General features: G+C 42.0%; 1 protein-coding gene across 4 annotated transcripts in view; it reads left to right on the plus strand.

Moving 5' to 3' along the window:
* Positions 1–26,583, plus strand: part of PC (pyruvate carboxylase) — a 2,844,646-nt gene that overhangs the window by 2,395,174 nt on the left and 422,889 nt on the right. For all 4 annotated transcript variants that reach the window (XM_044073797.1, XM_044073795.1, XM_044073794.1 and 1 more), the window contains exons 13-14: positions 12,386–12,607; positions 19,512–19,668. In XM_044073797.1, coding sequence (XP_043929732.1) covers positions 12,386–12,607; positions 19,512–19,668 — 379 coding nt within the window. The remainder of the gene's footprint in view (positions 1–12,385; positions 12,608–19,511; positions 19,669–26,583) is intronic.

The following is a 26,583-nucleotide window of genomic DNA, read 5'->3' on the forward strand; positions in this document are numbered from 1 at the left end:
CTTAAAAATAGGATAGCTTAAGAAATGTTTCATTCTTTTCTCTTCTGCAATACTCCTCAATAATAACCATTATCAAAACAGACTGATATGCCTTTGTATTTAAGGAGAATATTTCTGCAAACTAATTTTAAAATACTTCCTTTGAAGTGGTATTACAAAAACTTCTAAAGATGACACGGATGGATGGGCTTGTGAGAGCCGGGTTTGGTGAGTTCATTCTTTCTCTGTATGTTTCTTGTCTTCTTCATTCAATAACTTCAGAATTCATTTCTTTGGGAAGTTGGAAATTTCCCTGCCATATTTGCCCTCACAGAACTCCAGAAGTCAGTACTGTTACAGTAGGTTTTGTTATCCTGATCTTTCACCCACCACAGTAATCCTATATTTTATTTTAAGAGAATTCCCACCTGCGCCATGCTTTGGACAGCTCCCTGGCTGTACAAACTGTAAGAACTGCCTTCAGATCGAAATACTGTCTTTCTGTTAAATTGTGTGTTAAGCATAATACTGTGCAAATTTCGAGTGTTGTCTTAGTTAATGTTTGAAGATTCATTTCTGCATTTGTAAATAGGCGTTTCAGCAGGATTGACCTCTAGAACATTGTAGCCCATCTGTGGTTTGGTATATTTGGAGGCCAGAGGATGTGCTGTATCTTCACTGGCTGTAGTTTAGGGATCTGTGACCAAAAGTTTGCTTCTGTCAAAGTTACTGAGCATTTGCTTTGAAGTTGAAATTTGTGAAGATAAGTATTTATCCAACATTTAGCAGTTTGATTCTTGGCTGAAGTGCCTTATATCCTGCTTGTGCCCTGCCTGTGTCTATAAGTTTTCTCCCGATGCTTCAGTCCCCCTCAGTTTTCACACAGTGGTTTGATTGGTGATCTTATTGTGTGTGTGTGTGTGTGTGTGTGTGTGTGTGTGAATGTACTTGTGTGTTCTGTGGTAGATTTGTGCCCTGTCTGGAATAAGCTTCAATGCCTTTCACCCATTGCTTGATGAGAAATGCCAGAGTATCACTACAGTCCTGTACAGGACCTAGAATGTTACTAGAAAGCAGACTGATGAAAAATACTACTACTACTCCTACTACTAATACTAATATTAATCATAATAATAATAAACTTTTGAAGCTCTGTGGGGATCTGTCAGGATTTTCATCTGTTCATCCAATGATCAGTGCCCAGAAGTCACCACTGATATGGCTTGGCTGAAAAACTGTTCTGATACTCATCATGCATGGCCGGCCTTAGGCATAGGCCAACTAGGCGGCCGCCTAGGGCACCAGTCTAGCAGGGGCACTTTTCCAGTATTTATTTGGTGTAGGTAGACCAGGATGGGGGAACCAGGTAATGTGTTGGGGGGGCGCTGTGGAACCCTTTTGCCTAGGGCACCAGTTAACCTAGGGCCACTCCTGTCATCATGGAGATTATTTTCCAGAAAACAAACCAGCCTTTCTGTCTTTTCCATAGCTTTACTAACCACGAAGCTCAGGCTGGCTTTGGAATTTGTAGCAGTGCATGTTCCATTTAAACTGAGGCACTTTCATTACCCTCCTCAAGTTCTTGTGCATAGCTTATTTCCTCTGTGACGTAGTGAACACAGGAAGTACAAAAAACTTTTCTAAGCTTTTTAAAATCCTTAGGGATAAGTCTTGCACATTTGTGCTTTATTCTGACACAGATCCCAATTCTCCTCAAATGTCCTTGTAGTTTGCAACAGTGGTTAAGAGAGAAAAAGCTGTGACAATGGCCCAGGTGACCCGAATTTGATTAGCAGCTCAGCTGTTTGATCGCACAACAGTGGAGGATGGACGTGCCTTTTTGTGGGAGAGGCGATGATGGCAAAGCAGACCACTCATCAAGCCCTCGTAGAGGCCATGGTGGTAATAATTGTCAGGCTAGGATGGGTGAGAAGGCCAAGGAGGTGTGGCTGCCCTAGTGCCCAGAGCAGTCAGTTCCTTACCAGACACCCCTCATTGCCCCATTAATTTTACAGAGGTAAAGGCAATACACAGGAGCATATTGCGGTGAAAAGTCTGTTGTGTGCAGTTGGATGATGTTGTAGGCACTCTTGCTCCATCTCAGGATGTCTCCCCTTCCTTTCTCACCTGTTGACATTACCAGATTAAGCCAATCCCCTCCTTCCAGTGGGGATGGTACCTGGGTTGGAGCATTTGGTGGGGGTGCTGGGCAGTCAATGGTCATAGCTGCCACCAGCCCCCCCCCCCAAAAAAAATCTTTTCCTGTTGAAATTGACTGCATTCAATCTTTTGTCATTAATGAGATTTTCTTCAAATGTATGTATGTATTTTCCCTTTTACACGGTAAAAAGCTGATGTTAAGAAATCTTAGGCAATCCTCGTCTGATCCTCAGTTTAGTAACTTTTACTCTGGCTTCATTCGTTTCTGCTACATAAAAGAAGCAGCATGGTTACCTGTACTAATTCCCTGTGTTAGTTTAGGTTTTTATGTTCGCACACTTTGCTTTCTTGCTTTGCATGTCCATTCCCTGCGGATTGTTTCATTCTTTGATACACTTGATCCCATCCCTTAAGCACAAAAGGCTTTTGTTTCTGCTCGTGTAGTCTTCCTGCTAAGTCCATCGTCCATGCTCTTGTAAACAACTTAATTGTCATCAGAAGTTCATTTACCTCGGCAGCCACTGCAATCTCCATACTTTTTGTATATTAACTTCACAGTTTTTCATATTCTTTCTCTTAGTAATCCACAGTAATATTTGTGTTTTCCTTATGTTAATGGCTTATCTTAACAGAGAAACAAACAGTGGCATGATCACTGTTAACCTGCTAGGGGTAGATTGTAGTGAAGGAACCACCACCCTTTGCCCAAGGTGTTGGGGGGGTATGATCGGCAAATGATTAGTCAGTAGTACAGTACCGTCATTCAAGACTGAATGTCGACACTGCATTTGCAGGCAGGGCTGAAGCACTTTAGTGCTTTATGTTTGGTATCTGTAGCAAGTGGTTTGCTAAGTTTTCAAAAGAAAAATAACTTTTTTTCCCTACTGAAGTGTGAGAGGATCCTTTTAATTAATTCTTTATCAGGGAACTTGCTGAAGTCTGAACCCTGTCAACAGATGCATCAGCTGCTGAAACACAAATCTGAATCTGTCACTAAAGAACTTTGTCACAGAGCAAAAGATACTGAGTTTGGATGCTGCATTCCCTCCTAAATATTCTCAATTTTGAGGTCACTGGGGTTAAGAGAAAATTGATAACTCTAGAAAGAACAAATCTCCCTCTAATATATTGTTGCTATACCAAAGATGTGGATTTGTGAAGAATGTGGTTCCAGGCAAGTTTAAGTGCTGAGTTGTCTGCTATGTAGAACTACTACCAGTCTAGCAAAAACACATTCCTTCTTTAAAACAGTTCTTGCTTGTTCTTATTCCCAAATGCATCTTCGTTAACTGTTGTTTCTCACCCTCCTGTTGGCTTGTACCATTGATGACTTCCACTAGTTTGGAATTGTATGTCACTGAACAGAAGGGCAATCTTCCGTAACACCCACATAATCTATTCTGCACAAATCGGGTTTGTTTATTATTTCTATTTTAATTCGCACTTCCTGGACATACAACTCTCCCTCTGTAATACTTTTGCTGTTGCCTTCTGCTGTCATACTTATCACAGTGGTACAAAGCTGTCAGTTTTCAGAAGTGGCTATTGCCCTTAACCACTCATTTCCATTTTTGTTATCTCAGTCAGTTTTTAATTAGCATATTCTTCCATGCATCAGCATTCGGGATTCCTGCATCTAGCATATCATTGCTGGAGCCTTCCTGTGTCCTGACAGAGTGCTCTTCAAACTATCTGGAGATATACAGAGTTAAGTATATTTTTCTGGCACTTCAGAGTTGTGTACTGTTAATTGTTGCTTGACTAATTTTATATCATTGCTGGTTGACTTCAGAGTTGTGCACTGTTATTTTTGCTTCACTGTATAGTTTTTCAGATCTCTGCTGAAGATGTTGTTTTTCCCCTACCCACCCTCCCTATTCCTGTCTTGTTGTTTAAATTTGGAGGCTTTTGCAGTTGCCCGCTATAGATTTGGTCTGAGACGCTCCCCCCAGTCCCATCTCTTTACCTCATTCTACCTAATTGACTCATTCTGCACTTGTTTTTAGTCATTTTTAATTTAATTACATTTTTAAGCTGTGGTCTCACACTGCTACATACTCAAGTGTGCTAGCTTGCACTGCATTTGAATTGTTTTTACTGCTGTTTTAGCTACTTTTCTGTATAAAAAAAAATCTAAGCCTGTTTCCTACTTTTCCTGTAACTAGTGTAGTCCAGATTCAGATTTAGGACTGCATGTAAGCTTCTGAGCCCCCCAAGCTTTCTCTGTTGAAGGGAAGCCTTCTAGCTATCAGTAGGAGTGGTAAGCACTAGGTAAGCTATCTACCACACAAGGAGTGGTTCTGGCCCAGAAGTTGTAGTTATTGGCCGTTTGGGCAGTTTTTCCGTCTCTCAACTTTCTAATTTAAAAACCCGCATTTGCACTTGTTTCCCCCCTTTCCTGTAACTAGTTTAGTCCAGATACAGATTCTTAGTTTTAGCACTTGAATTTGCTTATTCATGATCAGCACTTGTTCAGTACTTGTTGTAAGCACTAAATAACCTACTAATTACTGCAGCACTCAACCTTCCTCATTACCTAGAGGAAAACAGTTTTGGTACTTACTTTCCTCACTTGCTTAGAGAAAAACAGCTCTTGTACTCACTTTCCTCATTTTTCTAGAGGAAAATAGTTTTTTATTCAGGCATGCCCAAGGGGCAGCTCCCAGTGTTCTCTCATGTCTATCTGATGAATCTGGGCATCTTGGGGCAGTGTAGAAATTGCCTCATGTACACAGACAACCCTCTCCTCTTACCACCCCAACACTACAATCTGTGCGAGATGCACTTATCTAGCCAAACTGGAGGTAAAGCTCTCTCTCCAACCAAGACTGAACTTGACAGTCAAGAGGAGAAGGTAAACATTTGCACCACACCACACTCATCACATAGTCTCACTAAATGTACACCACCAAAATCCACTCATAGAAATGCAAAAACATTTGCGGAGGCTGTCAGTAATAATCTGCTCAAGCAACAGAGACCTCCAAAGCAGAAATGCAAGCAACCTCCACCTCCCAACACAACCCAAATGACACATAGCCCGCAGACTCAGTGTGTCACTCAACCACAGCCAATAAGGCAAAACAACGTACCCAACACACTAGTCATAGGTGACTCTATAGTCAGAAACACTGATGTCCCACTCACCAGGCTAAACAAGGAGAAGGATACTGTCAGCTGCCTGTCGGGTGCCAGGATCTGCCACATAACCCACGCACTCAGGTCACTCCACAACAAGTACAACTATGACTCTGTCATTGTCCATGTTGGTGTGAACGACCTGAGACGTACCTCCCTGGACTACATGAAGAGAGACATGGAAGAGCTCTCCGATCTTGTAGCCCAGGCAGGTATGACCCTAGCTTTGAGTAGCATTCTGCCATCACCCAGAATGATACTGCAGTACAAGGACAAAATGATTGACTTCAACAATTGGCTAAGCTTCTGGTGTCATTCTAAAGGGATCCAGTACCTGTCTGCCTGGGATGGCATGGTCGACAGACCACGATGCTTTGCCAGAGATGGCCTGCACCTGTCACCCCTGGGATTCCAGATACTGACTAAGGCTATTGCCGCCCCTATAGTGCCTTTTTTAGGCAAGGTCCAAATGACAAATTCACCACCGTAACAGGAACAGGCAAGCAAAAACTAAGGGTGATGCTACTCAATGTTAAAAGTCTAAATCTCAAAATGCATTCACTCGAGGCATGCCTTAAAATGGAGAACATTGATATCTGTGCAGTGACTGAGACCATGTTCAAGGCTCCAGAGAGCACCCCTGCACTACCAGGCTATAACTCATACCACACATTTCGGCCATGTAACCTGGACCGGAACACCAAAGGTGGAGGTGTGTCCATATTCATTAAGGATATCCACACCTCCAGGCTTGTTGCCCAGCATAATGCAGCTGAGGTTATCCAAGTGCAACTAACTCTGGGCAAAACTGCAATCCAAATTGTAGCTTGCTACAGATCCCCCACCATGCCCCAGGATTCCCACTCCACTTTTCTTGATGTACTGGAAAATATTAGGGTTCAACCAAACACCCTAATAATGGGTGATTTCAACTACCCCACCATTAACTCGGAAAACTACTCATGTACCAACACCTTCACTCAACACTTTCTGGAATTCATAAACTCCAGTGCCCTGGATCAACTTATCCACACCCCCACCAGGGGCAACAATATCCTAGATCTAGTCATTACCAACATGAGTGACCTGTGTTCCACACCTGAAGTCAACGCCTCATTGGTCTGGTCCGACCATAAGCTAATTACTCTAGATATCCACATCCTGCCCCCACCCCACCCCCCATTAAGGAAACCATGGTAAAAAATTTCTCCAAAGCCAACTTCATGCTTCTTAAGATAGAAGTAGTGAACTTCATGACACCCATGAAGATGGTCAATACAGTTATGACTACTGAATCTTATACAATTGCACTTTATAAGCACTTACACGAGTGCATGGATCGTGCTATCCCAAACATAATGAAGAAGCTATCCTCCCAAAAAAGGAAGCCAATCTGGTGGTCCGCTGCCATAAACAAACTGTACAACAGAAGGAAGAAACTGTTGCAATAGAGAGTAAAATCCCATGAGTGGAGGAGCTCCCTGGTCAGCCTCAGTAAGAAGCTGTGATCCCTGATAAAGTCTTCCAAAGCTAGTTACGAAAACAAAATTGCCACTGATTCTAAACACAACCAAAAAGCATTCTATAGCTATGTCAAGAATCTCAATGGCAACACTTAGATCTGCTCGGAGTTACACCACAATGGCACTAAATATACAGACCCAACTGATATTGCCAATATCCTGGCAGATAGGTTCAGTGCTAAATTTACCCCCCCTCTTCCCCTAAAGAGCCCATCTGTATACCAGAAGAATGCAAAGTTCCTGTAATCACGGCTGCACAGGTAAAAACCACACTCTCCAAAGCCAAGAACACAGCATCCATGGGACCAGACAACATCCTAGACTGTGTTCTACATGAACTACAGAACGAACTGGCACCCCACCTAAGTACCATGTTCAATCATAGCCTCACCTCAGGCTTTGTGCCCGCTGAATGATGCACAGCCACGGTTATCCCACTCCACAAGGGGGGAGCCACCACGGACCCCGGGAACTACTGCCCCATCAGCCTGACAAGCCTGGTCTGCAAGGCTATGGAACGTATCATTATGGAACTTATAAACAAAGACATTGGTAATCTCCAAACTCTGAACCCTACCCAGTTCGGGTTTATAAAAGGCAGATCATGTCTCCTAAACCTAATAGACTTCTTTGAAGCAGTCACCAAAACCGTAGACGAGGGTAAGGTGGTTCACACAGCCTATCTAGATCTTGCCAAGGCTTTCGACACCATCCTTCACTCTGGATTTATAGATAAACTCATTAAACTAGGCATAAATCCCTATGTCACAAGATGGGCTGCCAACTGGCTCACTGACAGAACCCACACTGTAAAAGTACCAGACTCCAAATCCGACTTCAGACCAATGACAAGTGGAGTACCACAGTGTTCAGTCCTGGGTCCTCTCCTGTTTTGTATCTACTTCTCTGAAGTAGAGGCTAACACAGAAGGTCTTTGGCTAATGAAGTTCACAAATGACTGCAAACTAGGAGCCATAATCAAAACTCCTAACAATGTGGACATCCTACAAAAGTGCCTCATTGAGACAGATGCCTGGTGTCAAAGCTATGGCCTCAAGCTCAGTGCCAAAAAGTGCATTGTCACCCCCTTTGGTAAAAAAACTCTGTACACATGAACTACAACATAGGCGGTAGTATACTTAACACCAAAAGTGTGATAAGAGACCTTGGGACACAGGTGGACAGTAGTCTCTCCTTTGATAATCACATCGCCACAGTAGTCAGGAAATCCTTCTACGTGGCACACCTCATCACAAAAGGTTTCTCATCCAGAAAAAAAGAGGTCATTGTTCCCCTCTACTCATCACTCATTAGACCCATTATAGAGTACAATGCCCCTTTTGGTATATACCTCACAAGACATCTACAACAACTGTAAAGGCCACAGAAGTACCTCACAAAGAGGATTACCGGCCTCAAACAGATGCACTACGCAGACCGTCTCAAAAAACACCAGCTTTACTCCATCGCATATTGCCTACTCAGTGGTGACCTCTGCCTAACATACAAAGCTATGTCAAACCCAGAGCTGTTGGACATGCTCCACTTAAAGAAATCCCAATCCCTCCGTGCTACATGCTCTAGGGACCTAAACCCTGTCACCACAATAAACAGAACATGCCGGAGGGATAGATTCCTGTCCCAGAGACTTCCCATACTCTGGAATAAACTACCTTTCTATATCAAACAAAGCTACTCATTAGCACTCTTCAAGAAAAATCTTGATGATTGGATGGGAAATAGGAAATTCACCCCGGGGATCACTTCTCGAGCTCTGCTCGACAGTGGCATAGGAAAATTATTTTTTTGGGTGGCAAAAGCCAGGTACCTTTTTGGCTGGGCTTGTATAGGCCCTAGGGCCAATAGCCTAGTACCTACCTATGAACCTAGTATCAATCTGCCATCTAACTCATGTGACCTCATTCTTCCTGATTGCCTGCTGTTTGAATTACACTTATCATTCCCCATCTCCATTATCAAACTTCTCTTTCACTTTATGTGCACTGCCTACCACTTCTGTAACTTGCTGTCATTCCTAGATACCATGTAATCCCAGTTTCTTCTGTCTGTTTCCCTTGAGTCTGTCTTTCCCAACTCCATAATTGTCTGTATCTCACCCAATAAAATCTTTTTCCTATGAGCTGATTTATTTTTCCATTGTTCGTAGCCCTTTCCAATTCTGCCTTTGTTCTCAGTACCCTCCAATACATTGCCTGCCTGTGAATGTTCTTGGCCGTGTCTGCCTATGTTCTCTTCTACTTTTATTTATCTGTAAACATTAAGAGTGTTAAACATAATATTTTCTTTTTTTTTCTAATTACGTGAGTTAAGACGTACACTGCTCAGTTTTCCATTTCCTCAACTCAGGGGCAGTAGTTTTGAGTAAGCCACTGGACTACTGACCTCTTTACAAAAACACACTGTAACTTTGATCTTCCTTATCTCCATTACAGACCCTGCCAGACTGACCTTTAGTACCTAACATGTAACATACTGTGAGTCTCTTCCTTGCCCCCCACCCCCCCTTTACATCACTCTGCTGTCCACTTGCCCCAAGCTTTCCATTGTTTATCCCAGACTATTTCCACATGAACCGGACTTTCTTCCTGCTACTAGTTCTCTATTAATAGAATCCATTATCTGCACTTAATTCCTCTGTAACAGAGCCTGTTATCTTTACCTAATTCTACCCTAGTAATAGAACCCCCCCTTCAGTGGTTATCATCATTTCTTCATTCACCAGAACAGTGTCCCCTCCATATTCTGTTCCTCTCTCTCTCTCTCTCATGTTGCAGCAGTCTCATCTATAAAAGCCCCCGTCCTCTTATCTCTGGTCTCCCACTTTCACCCCATGACATAACACAGCCAGACATCGCTATTAGCCCTTTTCTTGCTGGCATTCTTCCCATTCCTAATGCTTTGGCAAGTATCTTCCACCTCTATATTTTCTCACACAGTTACATTCTTCTTATGCCAGTTTATGAGATTCCCATGATGTGAGATTTATTTTTGAAAGACGAGCTCTTAAAGGGCACACTACATTTCTGACTAGTATAAACTTTTTTCCCTTTATTTCCAAAGACTTAAACTGTAGTTGTTTCTGTTGTTTCATATCATATTAAGCTGTTTCAGATGCAGTGTCTTTTCTTTACTTTATTGTTTGGAAAAGTTAAGAAAATATATCTTGGCCTAAAAATGTCATTTGACATTTATTCCTCTTTTTTCACAGCACTTAACTGAACCCATTAGAAATGTTCTGATATGTGTGGTAATCCCTATTTTGTGGCTGGGTGACTGACGTATTGCTGCACCCTGGAAGCAGATGTTGTACTGCCAGGATAAGAGTTTAGAATGATTCATTCTTTTGGTGAATGAACTGCATTAGGTAAAGTTTGTCTTGACTCCATCTCAGTATTGGCCAAGCAGTGCAGCTGTAATCCAGAAACAATGCTAATAATCCCATTTCCCTTCTGCAAAATTTGGCACATCTTACTTCAGAACAGGAGAACCCAGAAAATCAAAATGTTCTGCCTGTGACATTAGCTTTCACAAGCAGGGGTGGAGACACTTCACTTCAGCGTAACAAGATGGCTTTCAGCACATCTATTTGTAGGTTCTAAGTGCTAGATTTGTGATCAGTATTGTTGGCTTCATAGGTTCATAAGTTCATAGGTTAGTACTAGGCTAACTGCTCTTATGGGCCATTTTAAGCCTAGCCAATTACCCCATGTCAGAATCAAACCCTGCACCTTGTGTTTCTAAGGTAAGCACCTTAACCATTATGCCAACCTCCCACCCATGGCATCACACAAACTACACAAAACACACTAAAAGCTTTATGGACTGTTAGTGAACAACTATCCTTTTTGTAGGAAGAATAGGTTTTGTTCTGCATTATGTCCACTTATTATGTAAAGCGAATCTGCTGACCTTGGCTGTTAAAGACCACCTTCTTCTAGCATGATATGGTGACAAGTGAAAGAACAGGGTAGTGTCAGCTGGAACTGGTTTCTCCATTTCCAAGGATTACTGTAAGTCCAAGCACTATTAAAAGCATAAGATAGTTTTATATCAAGGCTTAATCATAGTACCTTTTATATTGAGGCTTAATTATAGTACCTTTTAAATCTATAGTTGCTTATATGAGTGCTTTCATGGAAAACCTTCCTACTGGCTCTTACATCAGCTTTCTGGATATCAGCTGTCCAATCTTTTTGCTATGAATAACCATCCATTAATTTCTGTATGGTCAAAGTGCACCTCAGACCTAGCACCCGATTTCTGTGTAGGTTTGTTTGTTTGTCTTTTCGGCTTTTCCCGGTTAGGGGTCGCCACAGCGGAACTCTGGTCCGCTAATGATTGGCAGTAAATCTTTTTGGTGCCGAGTTGCCAGCCCGATGCCCATCCTTCTGCGAAGGCATGCCCATTTACGCATGTCTTTCGGAGGCCACTCAACCACGGGGAGGACATGCAGACTCCACACAGAAGGCACCCCAGCCGTGAATCGAACAGGAGAACCTGTTGCTGTGAGGCAGCAACGCTACTGCTGTACCACCGCGGATTATAGTTTCTGAATTTTCTGTAAACCAGATAGCTTGTATTTTGCTGTATCTGCTTTTAGCTTGGGAAAAACCTTGTTGAACAAATTAAATGTCTGAAAAGCTTGCATATTTACAGATCATACTTGCTAAAGTTTACCTCACCAAACAGCTGTTTCCTTTGCCAGAGATGCTAGTAAAACTAATTTTAAAACCAACAGATAAACCACTGTTAAAAGCTGGTTTACAACCTTGATTCTGAAGTTATGCACATGTAATTGAAAGAGTGTCTGCTTACATGACATGTCTTCCTGTACCGGACACCTGCACAATTATCACCTAGATTTTTTCCATATCTTGTACCTTGAATATGATCACTGATTTTGGCAGTAGCAGTTCTGCAGGAGTTTCTCTCCTAAAGGATCATCTGCACATTGCTTGGTGCTTGCTATAAGCAAGACAGCCTGCTAACTGAGATACCATGCAGATGTTAGGTTGTATTAGAACTCACTGCAGCAACAGAGTTGCAAGATCATGTACGTCAGAAGGCAGAGCTACACTTTCCTTACGCTGAGATTTTCAGGACATTTAGGTGAGGACTATAGCTGTTTTCCAAAGTCTCTCTGCTGGCTTGTCCACATCATCATAAACTTTCCCTTTGTGGAGTGAAGGACTTGAGAGACTGCCTGGCAATAGCATCAGTGAATGGAGGTTTAGGCCTCCCAAAAAAGGCTAAGTTAGAAAGAAGTGTCATGAATACTGTGGGGGAGGAAGAGCCCTTGTAGCACTGTTTTTTGACTGAGAAGAGGTTTAAGATTTGACATTGTGTGGTTACTGTTGCAACCCATCTTTCTCACAAATAGGCTTAATACCTAAAAGCTGAAGGTTTTTTTTTTTTAATAAGAGTTGAAAATGTTTTTCATTGATGGGACTTGCAATATGCATTATGTTAGTTGTTTTGGAATTAGTGTTATTTTCATAAATACTTATAGTTTGAAATATATTTGCTCCTTTTTTATGCCTTTTGCTGTCTGTTCCACCTTACAGGACCACCTCCCCCAGGATTCAGGGACATTCTCCTGAAAGAAGGACCAGAAGGCTTTGCCAAGGCGGTACGCCAACACAAGGGTCTCCTTTTGATGGACACTACATTCCGAGATGCTCACCAGTCTCTACTTGCCACCAGAGTCCGAACTCATGACCTGAAGAGAATTTCTCCTTTTGTGGCTCATAACTTTAGCAACCTGTTCAGCATTGAAAACTGGGGAGGTAAGATGAAGGACTCAGACCTGGTGTTTGTATGATGCTCAATGCATGTGATTAAGCTTATCGAAGCTCTTCTTCTCATATAGTCTCTTTGACAAGGTCACCTACTGAATACCAGCCTGTCATGAAGATTTGCATGTATATCCTCTGTAACTAGGAGGTTGAGCTTTTTCAGATAGGCTTCAGTTTTGTAACATCCCTTTAAAACATCAATGGACATTGTTGGAAAATTATACAAAGCATGACTCTTAAGGTGAAGGGGGGAGGCTAACAAATAGAGGTAAATGCAAGCAGTATGGGAGAGAGGAGCATACTTCTCAAACTTGTAGCACATCTGCACAAAGCCAAAAACAATGGGGGTAGGGGTTAAGGGTCCAAAAATAGGAACAGATTTTCTGTATTGCTCTCATAAACTTTGAATTTTGCCTGAGAAATAGGTTTCTTATTAGCATGCATTTTTGAAGCATATAACATCTGAAACTAAAATGTGTATCTTTGTTCAGTGACCTCAGTCCTCCAGTGGTTTGACAGAGAAACCACACATTTTGTGAGTAACAGACCAAAAATATAAGGAAAAAATCTGGACAGTTGAAATGTATGGAGAGGAATGTCTCAAGGGTATTTGTCAGGCTAGGGAAGGTTGTTAAATTTTTGCATGGTGAGACCCCATTTTCATATACAGCAGATATGAGTCAGAGAATCAAAATAAAATTGAGGAGTAGTGCATACATTACCCAGGGAAGAAAGCACAATGCAGACATACTGAGAAAATGCAATACACAGAGGAAGGCAGATATGTGGCTGGCAAACAAAGAAGGTGAGCTTACAAACATGGGGTCAGTATTGGGAAGGGGAGGATGGGTCAATAAACTAGGATGGATACGTCACAGGAGTGGTGGGGGATTGAATGTTAACTCATACAGTAAACTTAAGAGTGTAAATGCATTCCTAAAAATGTGTTCAGCTGTGACCATGCTGCACATGGCATGTGTCCCAATTACATTGTTACATGTAGAAATGCACACACATACACACTCTCACACACAGACTCACATCACATCACAATGTGCAGTACACATCATTGCAGTGGCACATGAACAAAAGGGATTGCATCTGAAATGGTACAAATCCTCTCCAGACATGAAAATGCAGTTACGCTGGATGATACTGAGTTGTCATGTGGCATTGCATGTGGTACATTGTGTGTGTAAGGCTGTTTATACATGCACACAAGGCATGCAGGATAGCTGTATACTGATAACGTACACCATGTACGTTACACAAGTGAGCAAGTCAGCTGCATTCCAAGTTATATAGATAAATACAGTTCTGTTCACCTGCTGTTGGTAGGGCAGCCATAACACAGCACATGTACATGTGAACTTGCTCTGTACTGCACATATCACAGCTGTCTGACACCAGGCAACATCACAGGACTTGCCCCCCCCCCAACAAATTGACACAATTAGCATACATAACCAGTGCCTTGACAGAATGAAGGGATGGATAGCCATCTGCTCTCACAACACAGACACTGATGTACACATGGACTAATGGCTTATTCACCTGGCCCATATTGTTTAACGTACTCTTCTGAGTTGGGGGGCATGTGCCTCCAAGAACTGCATGATGGTTAACAGTTCATTCTTTTCCTTGAGTCCAGGGCTGCCGTCCCACTAAAGGTCTCAACCACCACACTGTGCAGCTCACAGAAGAGACTGGCCATACCAGCATGAGACCCAGATGTATCTGCAAAGAAGACACTCCCTACAGTCACTGTTCATTGAGAAAGCAGCTTATCCACTGACTACCTGATGTTTTTTTCTTTTGGACCTCTTGGTCTGTTGTGGCACACTGTACCTAATAATGATTGTGTAACAAATTCCATAGATATACAGTGGGGACAACTCATAGCACATATTGTAGCTTAACTAGCTAGAACAGTCTAAAGGAACATGTAGCCATTTAGCAAAGTAAAATCACAGTTGCACAATGCAAACTTCTACATGTAGCAAATATTGAATATAAAACTTCAGCCATCTGCAACAGACAGGATACAACTCATTTAGCTTAACCCACCACATAACTTACTACAGACTGCATCACCTTTAGCATGCAACACATCCGTAGCATGATGGCTGTTGTCTGCAGTCCACTGAAAAGGAATGCAGCTGGTGTATAACCTGGCAGCATTCGGTATAGACCAGCCAAAGCATTACAACACATTGTGTCATTAACATTGCAGAGCAGTGTAGAATGGCTTCACTATTTTGCCATTATATTAAATTAAAAAAAACTGCTGTATCTGGCAACAGAAATGCATTCTTGTGCACACATGCACCCACATGCTCTCTAATACAATAGGAACCTGCAACACATGATGCATTCAGGCATGAATAGATAGAGAAGTGGGTCTGTTAGAGGGTGAACCTGTACTGAACCCTGTTCTACAGGCCATACTTTATGAGATGTGTGCATTCCAAGTGCACAGAAGTAACAGTTCAGTACATAACTAGAAATGTTATGTTATGACACACATTTAATACCTACGCACTCCAGCTTCTACACCTACAGCAAAGTCAAGCCTAAGTTCATGAAGTGCACAACAGTTTATAAGAACACACACCAGAATAACCTGTAACTGTTTTACAGTCTGTCGTCAGGGAAGGAGAGCACCCCCAGTATAAGTGTATCTTACCTGCAGAAAGAGAGATTATCAGAGTGTACAGTGTGAATGTACAGGCACACACTTACTGATGTCAGGGTCTGGGATCAGTGCAGCTTGCTCTGTCCATTGCTGCATGTTACCCAGTCATATTTTGCTAATGTTGTTAAACAGTGATGAACCAGTACCCCAAACTGCTGATTCTGGTTCAGTAATGGAGTCAGTGGCCGGATGCTCCCAAGCATCTGTTCAATGAAGTAGACCCTTCCCAGTGTCTAAGTAGGCTATCATCATACCTCTCAGGTAAGGAGGGCAATAACAGCATCTCATTTCATTCTACAATCGCACAAATAAACCACCTGGGCATTGGGATGCACTTAATTTCTGAGGTTGCAGGATATCCCTGCACAGTCATATGGGCAAACTATTTGGTATAGTCTCACCACCAAGGCAGAACAGAATAACAAAGCTGTGATGTTTGCTGTAAACAAGTGTAGAACCAAGCGAGAGATATACAGCCATTAGTGTCACTCTGAATGCATCCATCATTCCTGTAGCAGATGTCTGTAAGGATTTTCAAATAGTATGTGTAGTATCATGAATGTGTGGCAGAACAAATTGAGTTTACTCAGTAGGGGACAGCATGGTCACAGAGACCAACTGTAGGGAGGCATTTTCAGGAGAACCTGACTAGTGGTAATGGATGCATACTACAGAGCTGCTGTCTCTGTGTCAGGGACATATGTGACTATTCATGGTGAAAGACCAGTAATAGTGATGCTTCAGGGCTTGCAGTGGGTGGTGGTGGTCCACCTTAACCAGTGACAGACACAGAGGACTTTTTTGTGTCCTTGGGTAGCCATGACTGCAGCCACCAGTGGATATTCTGTTGGCAGTGTTTATGTTGGTGCCCCTCTTCCGTTATACAATTAGATGTTACTCACATGCACTTCAAAGTTAACATGCTGTTCATCATGTGTGCCTTTGCATGTGCATATCCCATAACACTATGTACACCTATGAAGATAGAATATATTTGCAGCACCCTTTCATGATGCCAGGCTAGGTATATAGGTGCGGGTGTGCATAATACCTAATCTGTGCATGGGTACATTTTGCTGTGCACTACTATCATCAGTGTAATACATGTTTTTCTGGGCTGTCTGGGATTGTACATCAGAGACACAGTCCAGTAGGTATTTTTACAGTGACATGTTCTTGTGCTACATATTCAGCGCAGGTCTTTCACATGTACACGTCATATTTCCATTTCAGCATTTGAATCGGGTACAGGTAATGCCCATGATGGCCTTTAGTTCTGATCTTAGGGATTTCTGCACACATGCAGCTGGACAGGTAATTTTAAAAGTACTGTCAGCAGTGGTGGCATCCCTTGATGGTAGAACCAACACTCAAGATTATTAACTGGGCACACAGGATACCGTTCTGCATGACATAGTTTTGTACATTTCACTGATGACTACTTGATATTTTGTCATTGTAACTCGTGTAGGTTGGAGGATATCTGGCTGCAACAGGATTCCCTGGGCAGTAATTGCATTGGGAAGGACTCTAGGGCCGTCAGCCACTGCAGTCCATTACCTGTCAGTGAATGGGACACAACAGTAGGAGGCAGTGAGTGCAGATGCTGAGGCAGTGACAGCTGTAGCTAGACCCCAGGACCTGCACAAGGTGAGCCTTCTCTCTTTACCTATACGCATGCTGTTGGGACATTGAGCACCAGCAGTGGCAGACCACCGGGTCCTGTGTTGAAACGATTGCTGCTCTTCATAGTATATCATATATCATGACTACTGTGCACAGTGATGCTAAAAGTTTCCACCCAAATGTCTCTTGGCCATGGAGAGGATGGTATCTTACTGCATTTCTGTTATTCACTTCATAGCAATACCAACAAATGACATTAGAACATACTGTTCATGACTTGGCACATCAACAGCATGCATGCATGCTTGTGACCATGATCATGGTTGCCCAACTGTGTACATAAGGTGGTGCGGTACACTGACAAACAGCTCCTTTGATGGATATTCAGTTGCAGGGTGGTTGCTGCGATGAATGGAAACAAGTTACTCTTCAGTTTTTCAGCCTCTGGCTCAGTCCTTTACGAAGTGGCACATAGTCTGCAAACTGGAGTTAATTCCTTTTTTTCACTTTTATAATTTGCCATAGGTAGTTATTTAGAATCACTATTATACTAAAATGTCTGTAACTTCAGCATTGTGTCTTTGGCCAAATATAAATGGTTTTAGTATCTGGCACATTATTTTTCAAGTTGTTTTTTTTGTCATAACTGAATTTCTACTACTGCTAATTACTTAAGTACTTACTAAAGTAATGTGTCAGGACTGTTTTCATCCATACTGCAGTTTCTTTTCTGTAGTTATAAAGATGTGATTTCATATTTATCTTATTTGGGGAATAATTGGAACCATCACAGATATTTATTATATTAAACTTGGGGGGAAAGGCAGTTGAATTTGGTGAAAAAACTGTTTTCATGTGTGGGGTATGTGAATGCTACAACCATCAGCTTGCTTAATTCTATAGTCAGAATGAAGTGAGCTTGATTCTCCCAGTCTCCCCTTTTTATTTGTTAGGACAGGGCTTGGTTTAACTTTCTTGCTGTTTGAGTTCCCCCTAAAGATGTACTTATTTTTGACTCTCAAGGCTTACCCAGTCATCAAGAAAAGCATACTGGACATTCATATAGGAAGTAAAAACATAAACTGATTTGGTGTACAGGTTGCTTTGCTTTCAAGTATGTCTTTGAGATCTTGTTAAAGCATTTAAATGTGGCTAATTGCAAAAAATAGCATACATATTTATAGGTGTAGACTTTTAGTTGTGTTTTACAGCATTTTTGACAGGTGCTGCCAGTCTGCAGTGTAATCTTTGTACAGAAAAATTAATCTGCATGTCAATGTCCTTAACCATGGCCTTTTTGTGCCAGTGGAATACACCTATTTCAGAGCATTGGGGGGGGGGGGGGGGGGGGCAGTCCTAATTGTGTCAGTTTCAGCATGTTTACCTTGTACATTTCCTCACTATTGTGCTGCCTGCGTCTGCTTGGTTCTCTTTAGTATGAGGGTAGGAGATTTGGCTTTTAGCAGCCTCAGAGAAATGTGTTAATAGTCTGCATGTGGTAGATGGCTCTTAGGTGCTGTTCCCATCACAAGGAGAAGGGTCTAAAAGTTTGCCTCTTTTAGGCTGTTCATTAGAGCCCTTCCTGATTTATGAAACAGTGTCCATTACTAGTGCATTGGGAGAGTATGGTGTGACTACCTGTGCACAGCCACTGATCAGATAGAAATATCCACTTGGAGCCACTCTGAAGAAAAAAAAAAAAACTACAGCTGAGAGCTGAGAAGAGGATCTTCTGAGGACAACAGTGGAATGCATCCTGACAAAGGCTGTTTTCAGTACTATGTAGGTATTTCTGGGCAGCATGCCAGCATACTACCCACCATTAATGCTCTGAAATGATGCATAAGAATGGCTGTCAGGACTCCTCCCCCTTTGCTTTTTGCCATGCTGGGTGGGTATTGTGCATCAAAACTGCCCCTAACACCCATGTGGTTCTGGAGAAAAGTGCTTGTTCACAACATACTTGCATGCATGCTAATGTCTTTTTAGGTAACTCTTTCATCTTTTAGGTGACTGAGTTGCCAGAAACCATAAATACTTCTGTGAAAATACAGTGTGCCTTTAGTTTCAGAGAGGTTCCTTTGTTGAGATCACAGGATGAAGTAATCGACATGGATAAGCTTCATTCCATCCCGTTATGGATATTAAATTGGTGGTGAATGGAAGGAGTCTTATTTCCTGAGAATGTGTTTTTCGATATGCTAAAGCAGATTTCTGATGCGAATATAAGAAATCAATGGTTATTCTATATTTGCCTACTGTAGACTAATACTTTTTGTTGGGTTTCATAAAAATTATTTGAAATTCATAACCATAGCATTCAGAAAAAGAAAACTGCATTTTTTATACTTAAAATAAGCAGTTGTCACAGTAAAAATATTGCAGATAGTGCTGTTGATTGGCAGCTTTAAGTAGAGTTACTGTAACCTGTTTCTGCATACAGATGTTTAGTGGCCATTTATTTTTACTATGCAGTATGTGGCTGGCTTGTGATAGTAGAGTATATATTTTCAGAAATATGCCATTTTATGCCATATTAATATAGTTCCACTTCTGCCTCTTGAATTGTGATAGGTGCAACCTTTGATGTGGCAATGCGATTTCTGTATGAGTGTCCATGGCGACGGTTACAGGAGCTGCGAGAATTGATCCCTAATATTCCATTCCAGATGTTACTGCGAGGTGCTAATGCTGTGGGATACACCAATTATCCAGATAATTCTGTATTCAAGTAAGTATAATAACTCAAGTGCCCTAAAATATAAACAAATTAAGATAGTCATTTACCTTTAGGCACTGTCTTTGTCAAGGAACAACTTCTTCAGTGTGCATAGACAGCATCAGAATACTCTGAAACCCGCAATTATGTCTACATTTAATTTCTTGTGCATATGTGGTTAAACATCTTATTTTACATATTGTCTGAATTACATTTATAATCCTGAAGAATAACATGGTAAAAATGCAAGAATATGGTTGTAAACATATGGGTAACTGAGTCGTTATGTGGTGAAGTATCCTGAGGGGTATCCCAGTAATGGATTGGACAGTATGTGTCACCAGAATAAGATTCATTGTGATGACACACACAGATCTGTGCATGTGTATGTGTTTTGTCATGCATTAGTCTGTATACTGGATTTTCAAATGTCTGCACAGATCAACAGGTTGATTAGATCTCTGTCAGTGTGAATTCTGCAATTATGAATAAACTACAAAATTAGATACATTTTGGTTATTCACTTGTAATTACACTGATGTGATGCAAGCAAAGAGGAAATTTGGTGAAAGTAACAGAAAATAAGCCAGAAAAGGAGGAGAGACATTTTGCAGCTGTTTTGAAAAAAAATTCAGGTTTGGTACAGGAGATGGATTCGATTAATTTAGAGAAAACAATAAATCAAATGCACTTTGAGATGATTAGAATAAGTGGAACACTGGAGGAATATATACAGTCACATAAAAGGCTGGGAAAAAGAAGCTTTAAATAGCTGTTCAAATGAGCTGATAAAACTGCAAAAATCAATGGCTGAATTGAAGAAAAGGCTTTACTGAGCATGAGATTTTTCGGAAGGAGCTGTTTCAAAAATTAGCAGAGTTAGGACACAGACTCAGTAGAGAGAGCCACATATTTCCAGCTGCATCAGAGAAACTGGAAGGAACAGACTATATTAATTTTATGAAAGTACAAATAAGCAACTGGGCTAAGGCTGCACAGCAGGATTTAATTGAAAGGGCACATTGTATGCATGCTCCAAAAGTGGCCAAGAGAAAGTAGGCAAAACCTATACTACTAATGATGAAATTATACCAGAAAAAGTTGTTTTTAACAAAATTGTGACAGAAAGTAAACGTATTAAAAATTAGCGACAAGTATTTGTGGAAAATGATTATTCACCATATACCAGGCAGAAGAGAAACAAGTTTATCGCAGCAGTCAGGAAATGTTGACAGGCAGATGCAAGAATTAAGATACTCTATCCAACTGTCTTAAGAATATTTTTTTCCTGGAGGATTAAGTCCATTTTTGGATACATAGCAGGCTTAGGAGAAGAAAATGGTTTAGCCAACAAAAAGTGAGCTAGCATACAGAAAAAGGGCACACATTTTTATTCCTCTGACAGTACAAAGCCCATAGAGAGATTTTACCAGTGAAACCATTTCCAGTGTTCCAAAGAAAAATGTTTGAGTGACAGAACAAAGAACAGGAACTGACTCGAAGAATCAGGAGAGCTTTAGGTTTGAAGAAGACTTAAAAGATGAAGGACCTGGAAAATGGCAGAGCTGATGTTCTTTTCCATCTGCTTCTCAAAGAATGGGTTACCAGATCTGACTTCATCCTCTCCCAGACTTTAGATCCAAGGCTCAGGCTCTCCTCCTTACCCATAATTCAGTCTTGATAGCAAATTACCACAGATCTCATTTGCCATTCATTTGCATTTATGTGATATCTTGGCTCAGTGCTTGGGTGACAACAAAATCCTTTTTGTTTTTCTTACCATTTTTCTGTTCCATTGAGATATAGTTAGTCATTTATCATGATCTCTCTTTCTTCATCTACCTTCCTTCCCTTCTGCTGTTTTATATTTATCTGTCTGTGTACGTATAAAAAGAGAGTTTGTCCCTTTTAACTCCTGTTCTTCTGAACTGTACTTTTATAAATGTAATAGTTATTGTTGTTACTGCTCTTGTTTTTTGTAGTTGTAGTCATTGCAGTTGTTTGTTACTGGTGTTATTGCTGAGGTGTCAGTTGCTATGGCGGAAAAGCCTTTTGGCTTTAAAAAGTATGTGGGTTATGGCCACAAAATTACAAACTTGGATGCTCACGTTAGATGTGTGTGTTGTCTTTTCAGTACCAGGGCCTTGATAACTAAAAGAAACAAGCTAGTGCTTAAGGAACTTCTCCCTACCACAGCGGGGAAAAGTTTCCCTTCCACACTTTTCTTCTTTGTCTTTCCTTGCCTCCAGGAAGGTTATTGAGAAGTCTGGAAGTGAGAAGAGTGTTGAGAAGTCTAGGGACAAAAATGGAGAGAGGCACAAACATCCGAATAAAGGTGCTCTGGATGAGTCTAGCTCTTCTTTCCCGACTATGAAAGTGCAGAAACCTTTGGATCCTGTTACAGCTCCAGAGTCTGTCACCACTGGATCCCACACTCCTTTGCTCCAAGAAATTATCTGAGCTGACTGTTCCCCTTGGGCCTTCTGTCCTGAGTTGGTTGGCATTAACATCTGCCTCATTGCTGAGTCAAGATGGTCTTTGGGACCAGTCTGTGTTAGAATCCTTGGATCCTACCAGGATGGTCTTGGGGTGGGTTTTGGCTTCTGCTTTTAAAGCCTTTGAGAAAGTGCTCTCACTATGGAGAGCAGGCTTCCCTTCTCTGGTTGGATTCACCCTTGCCCCCATGTAGCCCATCAGGTCCTTGTCCTCCACTTTGTCACATCAGCAGAGCCAGTCCCTCAAATTCTTGACAGTCCACATTGTGAACTCTCCATCTGTTTCGTAATCCTCCCCAGTCCATCCCACTGGAGAGGGTTACTGGAAGCATTCAAGCAAGAAGAGGCACTTTGACTCTCTGCGGGAGTGTTTAACAGAGGATACTAATTTCAATGAATAGGAGGGACCCTCAGATCCACACCTCCACCCCTGAGGACATCTCCTTCAGTGGGATTCTGGGACTTCTCAGGGAGAAGGGTGGTGCCCAACCAAGCAGGAATCTATATTCCTTGAGGCTTTTGGGGCTGACCGGTCTACCTCTTGGGTGGGCCTTCCCTTCCCGTGGATGAATTGCTTAATTTGGTTTCAAAGCTGGCATGAAAGGAACTGGATGTAGTAAAGCATCCCCTGGAAGGTGGAAAAAGTATTGGTGCCCCCTAAAGACCATCCTTTTTGGCGTAAGGGCCCTCAGTAGATTCCATGGTGATGGCCACCAAACAGGAACTTGCTGAGGAGATCTCCACTGTCAGTCCTCCTAACAGGGAGCCCATGGCATTAGACAGTTTAGTAATGCAAGTATATGCTTCAATGACATTTGCTGTCAGAGTGCTGAATTATCTGGCTCATGTTATACTTTTCCAGAGGGATTTGACCACCTCTCTATTTCTGGGTCCTTATTTATAGCGGAGAAGAAAGCTATCAACATGCAGTTGGCCACCCTTCAGTCCTTATCAAACATGTCAGTGTGCCTTGTATGTAACTCTGCCATTGGCACGTGGAGATTGGCAAGCCCTGGTATAACTATCAGACGGCACACTGGATGCATCTCGGTGACAGTGCAGCACATTTGAAGCATCCTTTATTAATGCTGCCTACAGTGGGTCCACTCTTTTTGGACCTAAAGTTAGAGATACTGTCCAAAAGTGAGGAGGAGGGCCAAACTTTGTCTGCCGTAGGAATTCAGTTTTCTACCACCACCCCCCCCTTACCCCCACCCTACCCCATACACATGGGACATTCTCAAGAAACCAGAAGGGAGAGAAGAAACTATGGTTCCACAAATCTAAAGGTTTTGTACCAGATGTTTCTGGCAATAAGCCCCTCCCCTGAGGCAGAGGGGTTGACAGTCCTAGTGGACATCAGCCTTGTGGCAGATGTAGACTGCAGAACAAAGGCTTTTGGTGTCCTTTCTTTGATAGACTGTTTCAACTCTCCTGAATGGTTGCCCTACTGGAGAAAGTTGGGGGGGGGGCACTTATTTCTGCACCTCATGGCCTGGATGTTCATCACCCGAGATGTTTGGGTGCAGGGGATCATAACCAGAGGTTACATGATTTCCTTTCTTTCACAACCCCTCTACCCAAGAAAACTTCTCAGTGCCACCCTCTCAGTGGAAGGCAGCAGCACTAGAAGTTAAAAAGCTGCTAGGTGAGTGAGTCATTCAGGAGTTCCCACCAGACCAGCAAGGGTCTGGAGTTTATTCATGTTTTTTTTTTTGGTGTCAAAAAAAAGCAGAGACCTCTCATTTTGAACCTCAGTCATTTGAACTAGTTTGTGAAACAGATGCAATTCCAGGTGGTCACAGTGCAGTTTGTCCTGTCATCCTTGAGGAAAGACAGTTCGATGTACCTGATAGACCTCCAGGGCACACACACTACCACATAAAGATGGACAGACATTCCAGGAGGTTTCCCCACTTCCAGCTGGGAGGCATTCACCTCCAGTTTAGAGCCCTGCCCTTTGGCATCAACACAGCCTCCCTGATGTTCACAAAGTGCATGGTGGTAGTTGCAACTCATCTTGGGCTACTGGAGTTCTGATTGTTCCCATACGTGGACAACTGGCTCATAATTGTTCCCACCAGGAATCTCCCCCTCCAAGTCAGGGACTCACTGCTCCACCTTTGTTCACAACTAGGAGTAACTGTCAACATGATGGTCAAAGCTTCAACTGCTTCAAACCATAGAATTCATAGAGGACAATCTGGACACAAAGTAACTGATAGCCTGACTAGTGGAATCCAGGATTCTCGCACTTCAGCAGCAGGCGGTAGCAGTACTGTTCTGTCAGAAGCCTCCAGCAAGGTTGATTTTGTGTCTTCTGTGCTCAGTGGCAGTCTCCATTACCTTAGTCCCCAGTTAGACATCTTATTGAGGGTACTACAATAGACCCTTGCAGTTCAGTGGTCAGTGAGATGAAAACCCATGAATTCTCCAATGTCCTTCACAAAAAATTGCAAAAGTATTCAGTGGTGGCAAGAACCTCCAATTGTGTTAGAGGTGTCCTTTTGTTCTTCCCTCTACCCAGGCTACAGTGACCATGGGCATCTCTCAACTGGAGTGGGAGTGGAATTGTTTGGGAAAGACTGTCCAAGGTGAGTGATTCCCTTCAGACTCCAGTCTTCACATCGGTGTCCTGGAGATGAGAGCAATCCTTCTAACATTGCAAGCCTTCCAGGACTCCATCCCAAGGATGTGATCTTCATTCATATGGACAGTATGTCTACAGTCTGATACAGCCATAAACAAGGGGAACACATTCTTAGCCATTGTGTTGAGAGACCATGAGGATTTGGCAGTGAGAGATGTTTTCTCAACACTTTCTGATAGCATTGCACATACTGGGGCAGTCCAGTGTTCTAGCAGATGGGTTCGGCAGGTCTATCCTCCTCCCTCATGTGTGATTCCCTCAGTCTGGCAGTGGCAGATCAGATTTTCAATCACTGGGGCAAACTGTGCTGCAGCCAATTTGTTTCCCCCTGCCAACACCAAATGCAATTGCTACTTTGCCCCAATCCCCAGGGATGCTCTGACCAACACTTGGTCCCCTGGTCTCCTTTATGCCTGTCTGCCCACCCCTGTCCATCCCATAGTTTCTGTAGAAGGCAATATGGAGCAAGGTTACAGTGATGATCATTGCTTCCTTTTGGCATCAGCAGGTCTAGTTGCTCCTTCTTTGGTTTCATCTGATTCACTCTCCATGGGTGCTGGACCCTGCTGCAAAATGTCACTCTCAAACCCTCCAGGAAGCCTCACCCGAACATTGAAGCCCACAAGATGACTGCATGGTTTCTCCAATACTGATGATTAAACAGTCCAGGCTTTCATCTCTGGGTATACGCATTCTGACTTCCTCACAGAAGCCTTCAGTTGGGAAGATTTGCAAAAACAAATGAAAAAGATTTTTGATTTGAGCTTCTAGTAGGAATATGGATCCCTTGTCAGGTCTTCTGCTGGCTGTCTTAGAATTCTTGTTTTGTTCTTTCTCTCCAGTGGTTCTACTTTACTATAAAGGTTCAATTGACAGCAATGTCTAGTTTTCCCATTGTAGGAATCAGCCACCCACTGCTTCACTGAAAATTGTATAAGGCCTTCTTAAGGGACACCCTCCTGTTGTGACCCCCACAAATGATCTCACTGGGAGATCAGAAGTCTACCGGTGCAAGCAGTTAACCATGAAAAGTCTTACTGTGTGTTCTGAGTGAAATTTACAAATATTATTTCATACATATGCAAAGTTACTATCTGTTTTTTTTTTTTCTTATTGTCTGCTGCTTTTACTTGGAGACGAGTTGTCTGCATATGCAAGCAATTAGTTGTGATGTCTTTGAAAACTCTACCTCATACATTTCTCTGAGCACAGTGCAGTTAACAATTTAAAAGTACATTGGCATGCAGTTTAGTGGAAAATAAATTAGTTTTGAAATTATGGGAAGTGACTATGTAGTTGCATCCCCAGCAACCTTGATACTTTTATGCATTTAATATAATGGTGCACAGTATAGTTTAGTTTATTTAAACATAGCCAGTGCATGTTTTCCTAGGGCTGAAAGCAATAGGTGTACTAAATCATGTAAACTGTTTTTTAACACCTGTAAGGGGAATATAAATAAAGGACCTACCACAGTCAGGGTAGGTTGGAACAGAGGGTCTAACATATGCTTTAATATGGATAACCTTAATTTTCAGTAGGTAATGCTCTTGGCACATTTGTCAGTTTGGGCCTACTGCTTCTCTCTGGAGGGGCAAACTTTATTTTTAGAACATGTACATAGTTTTGTGTGTTTGTTGTTAAGCTATTTGGTGATGAAAATATATTTAGTTTATTTTCATTGAAGTAAAAAGTTATTAAAATGTGACACAGGTTCAAATAGAGTTAAGAAGCAACTACTTACATATTCAGTCTGGCAAACATTGGGGAATGCATGTAAAC

This window comes from Protopterus annectens, chromosome 6.part0, assembly GCF_019279795.1.
Source record: "Protopterus annectens isolate FY-2018-M chromosome 6.part0, PAN1.0, whole genome shotgun sequence".
Lineage (NCBI taxonomy): Eukaryota > Metazoa > Chordata > Ceratodontiformes > Protopteridae > Protopterus > Protopterus annectens.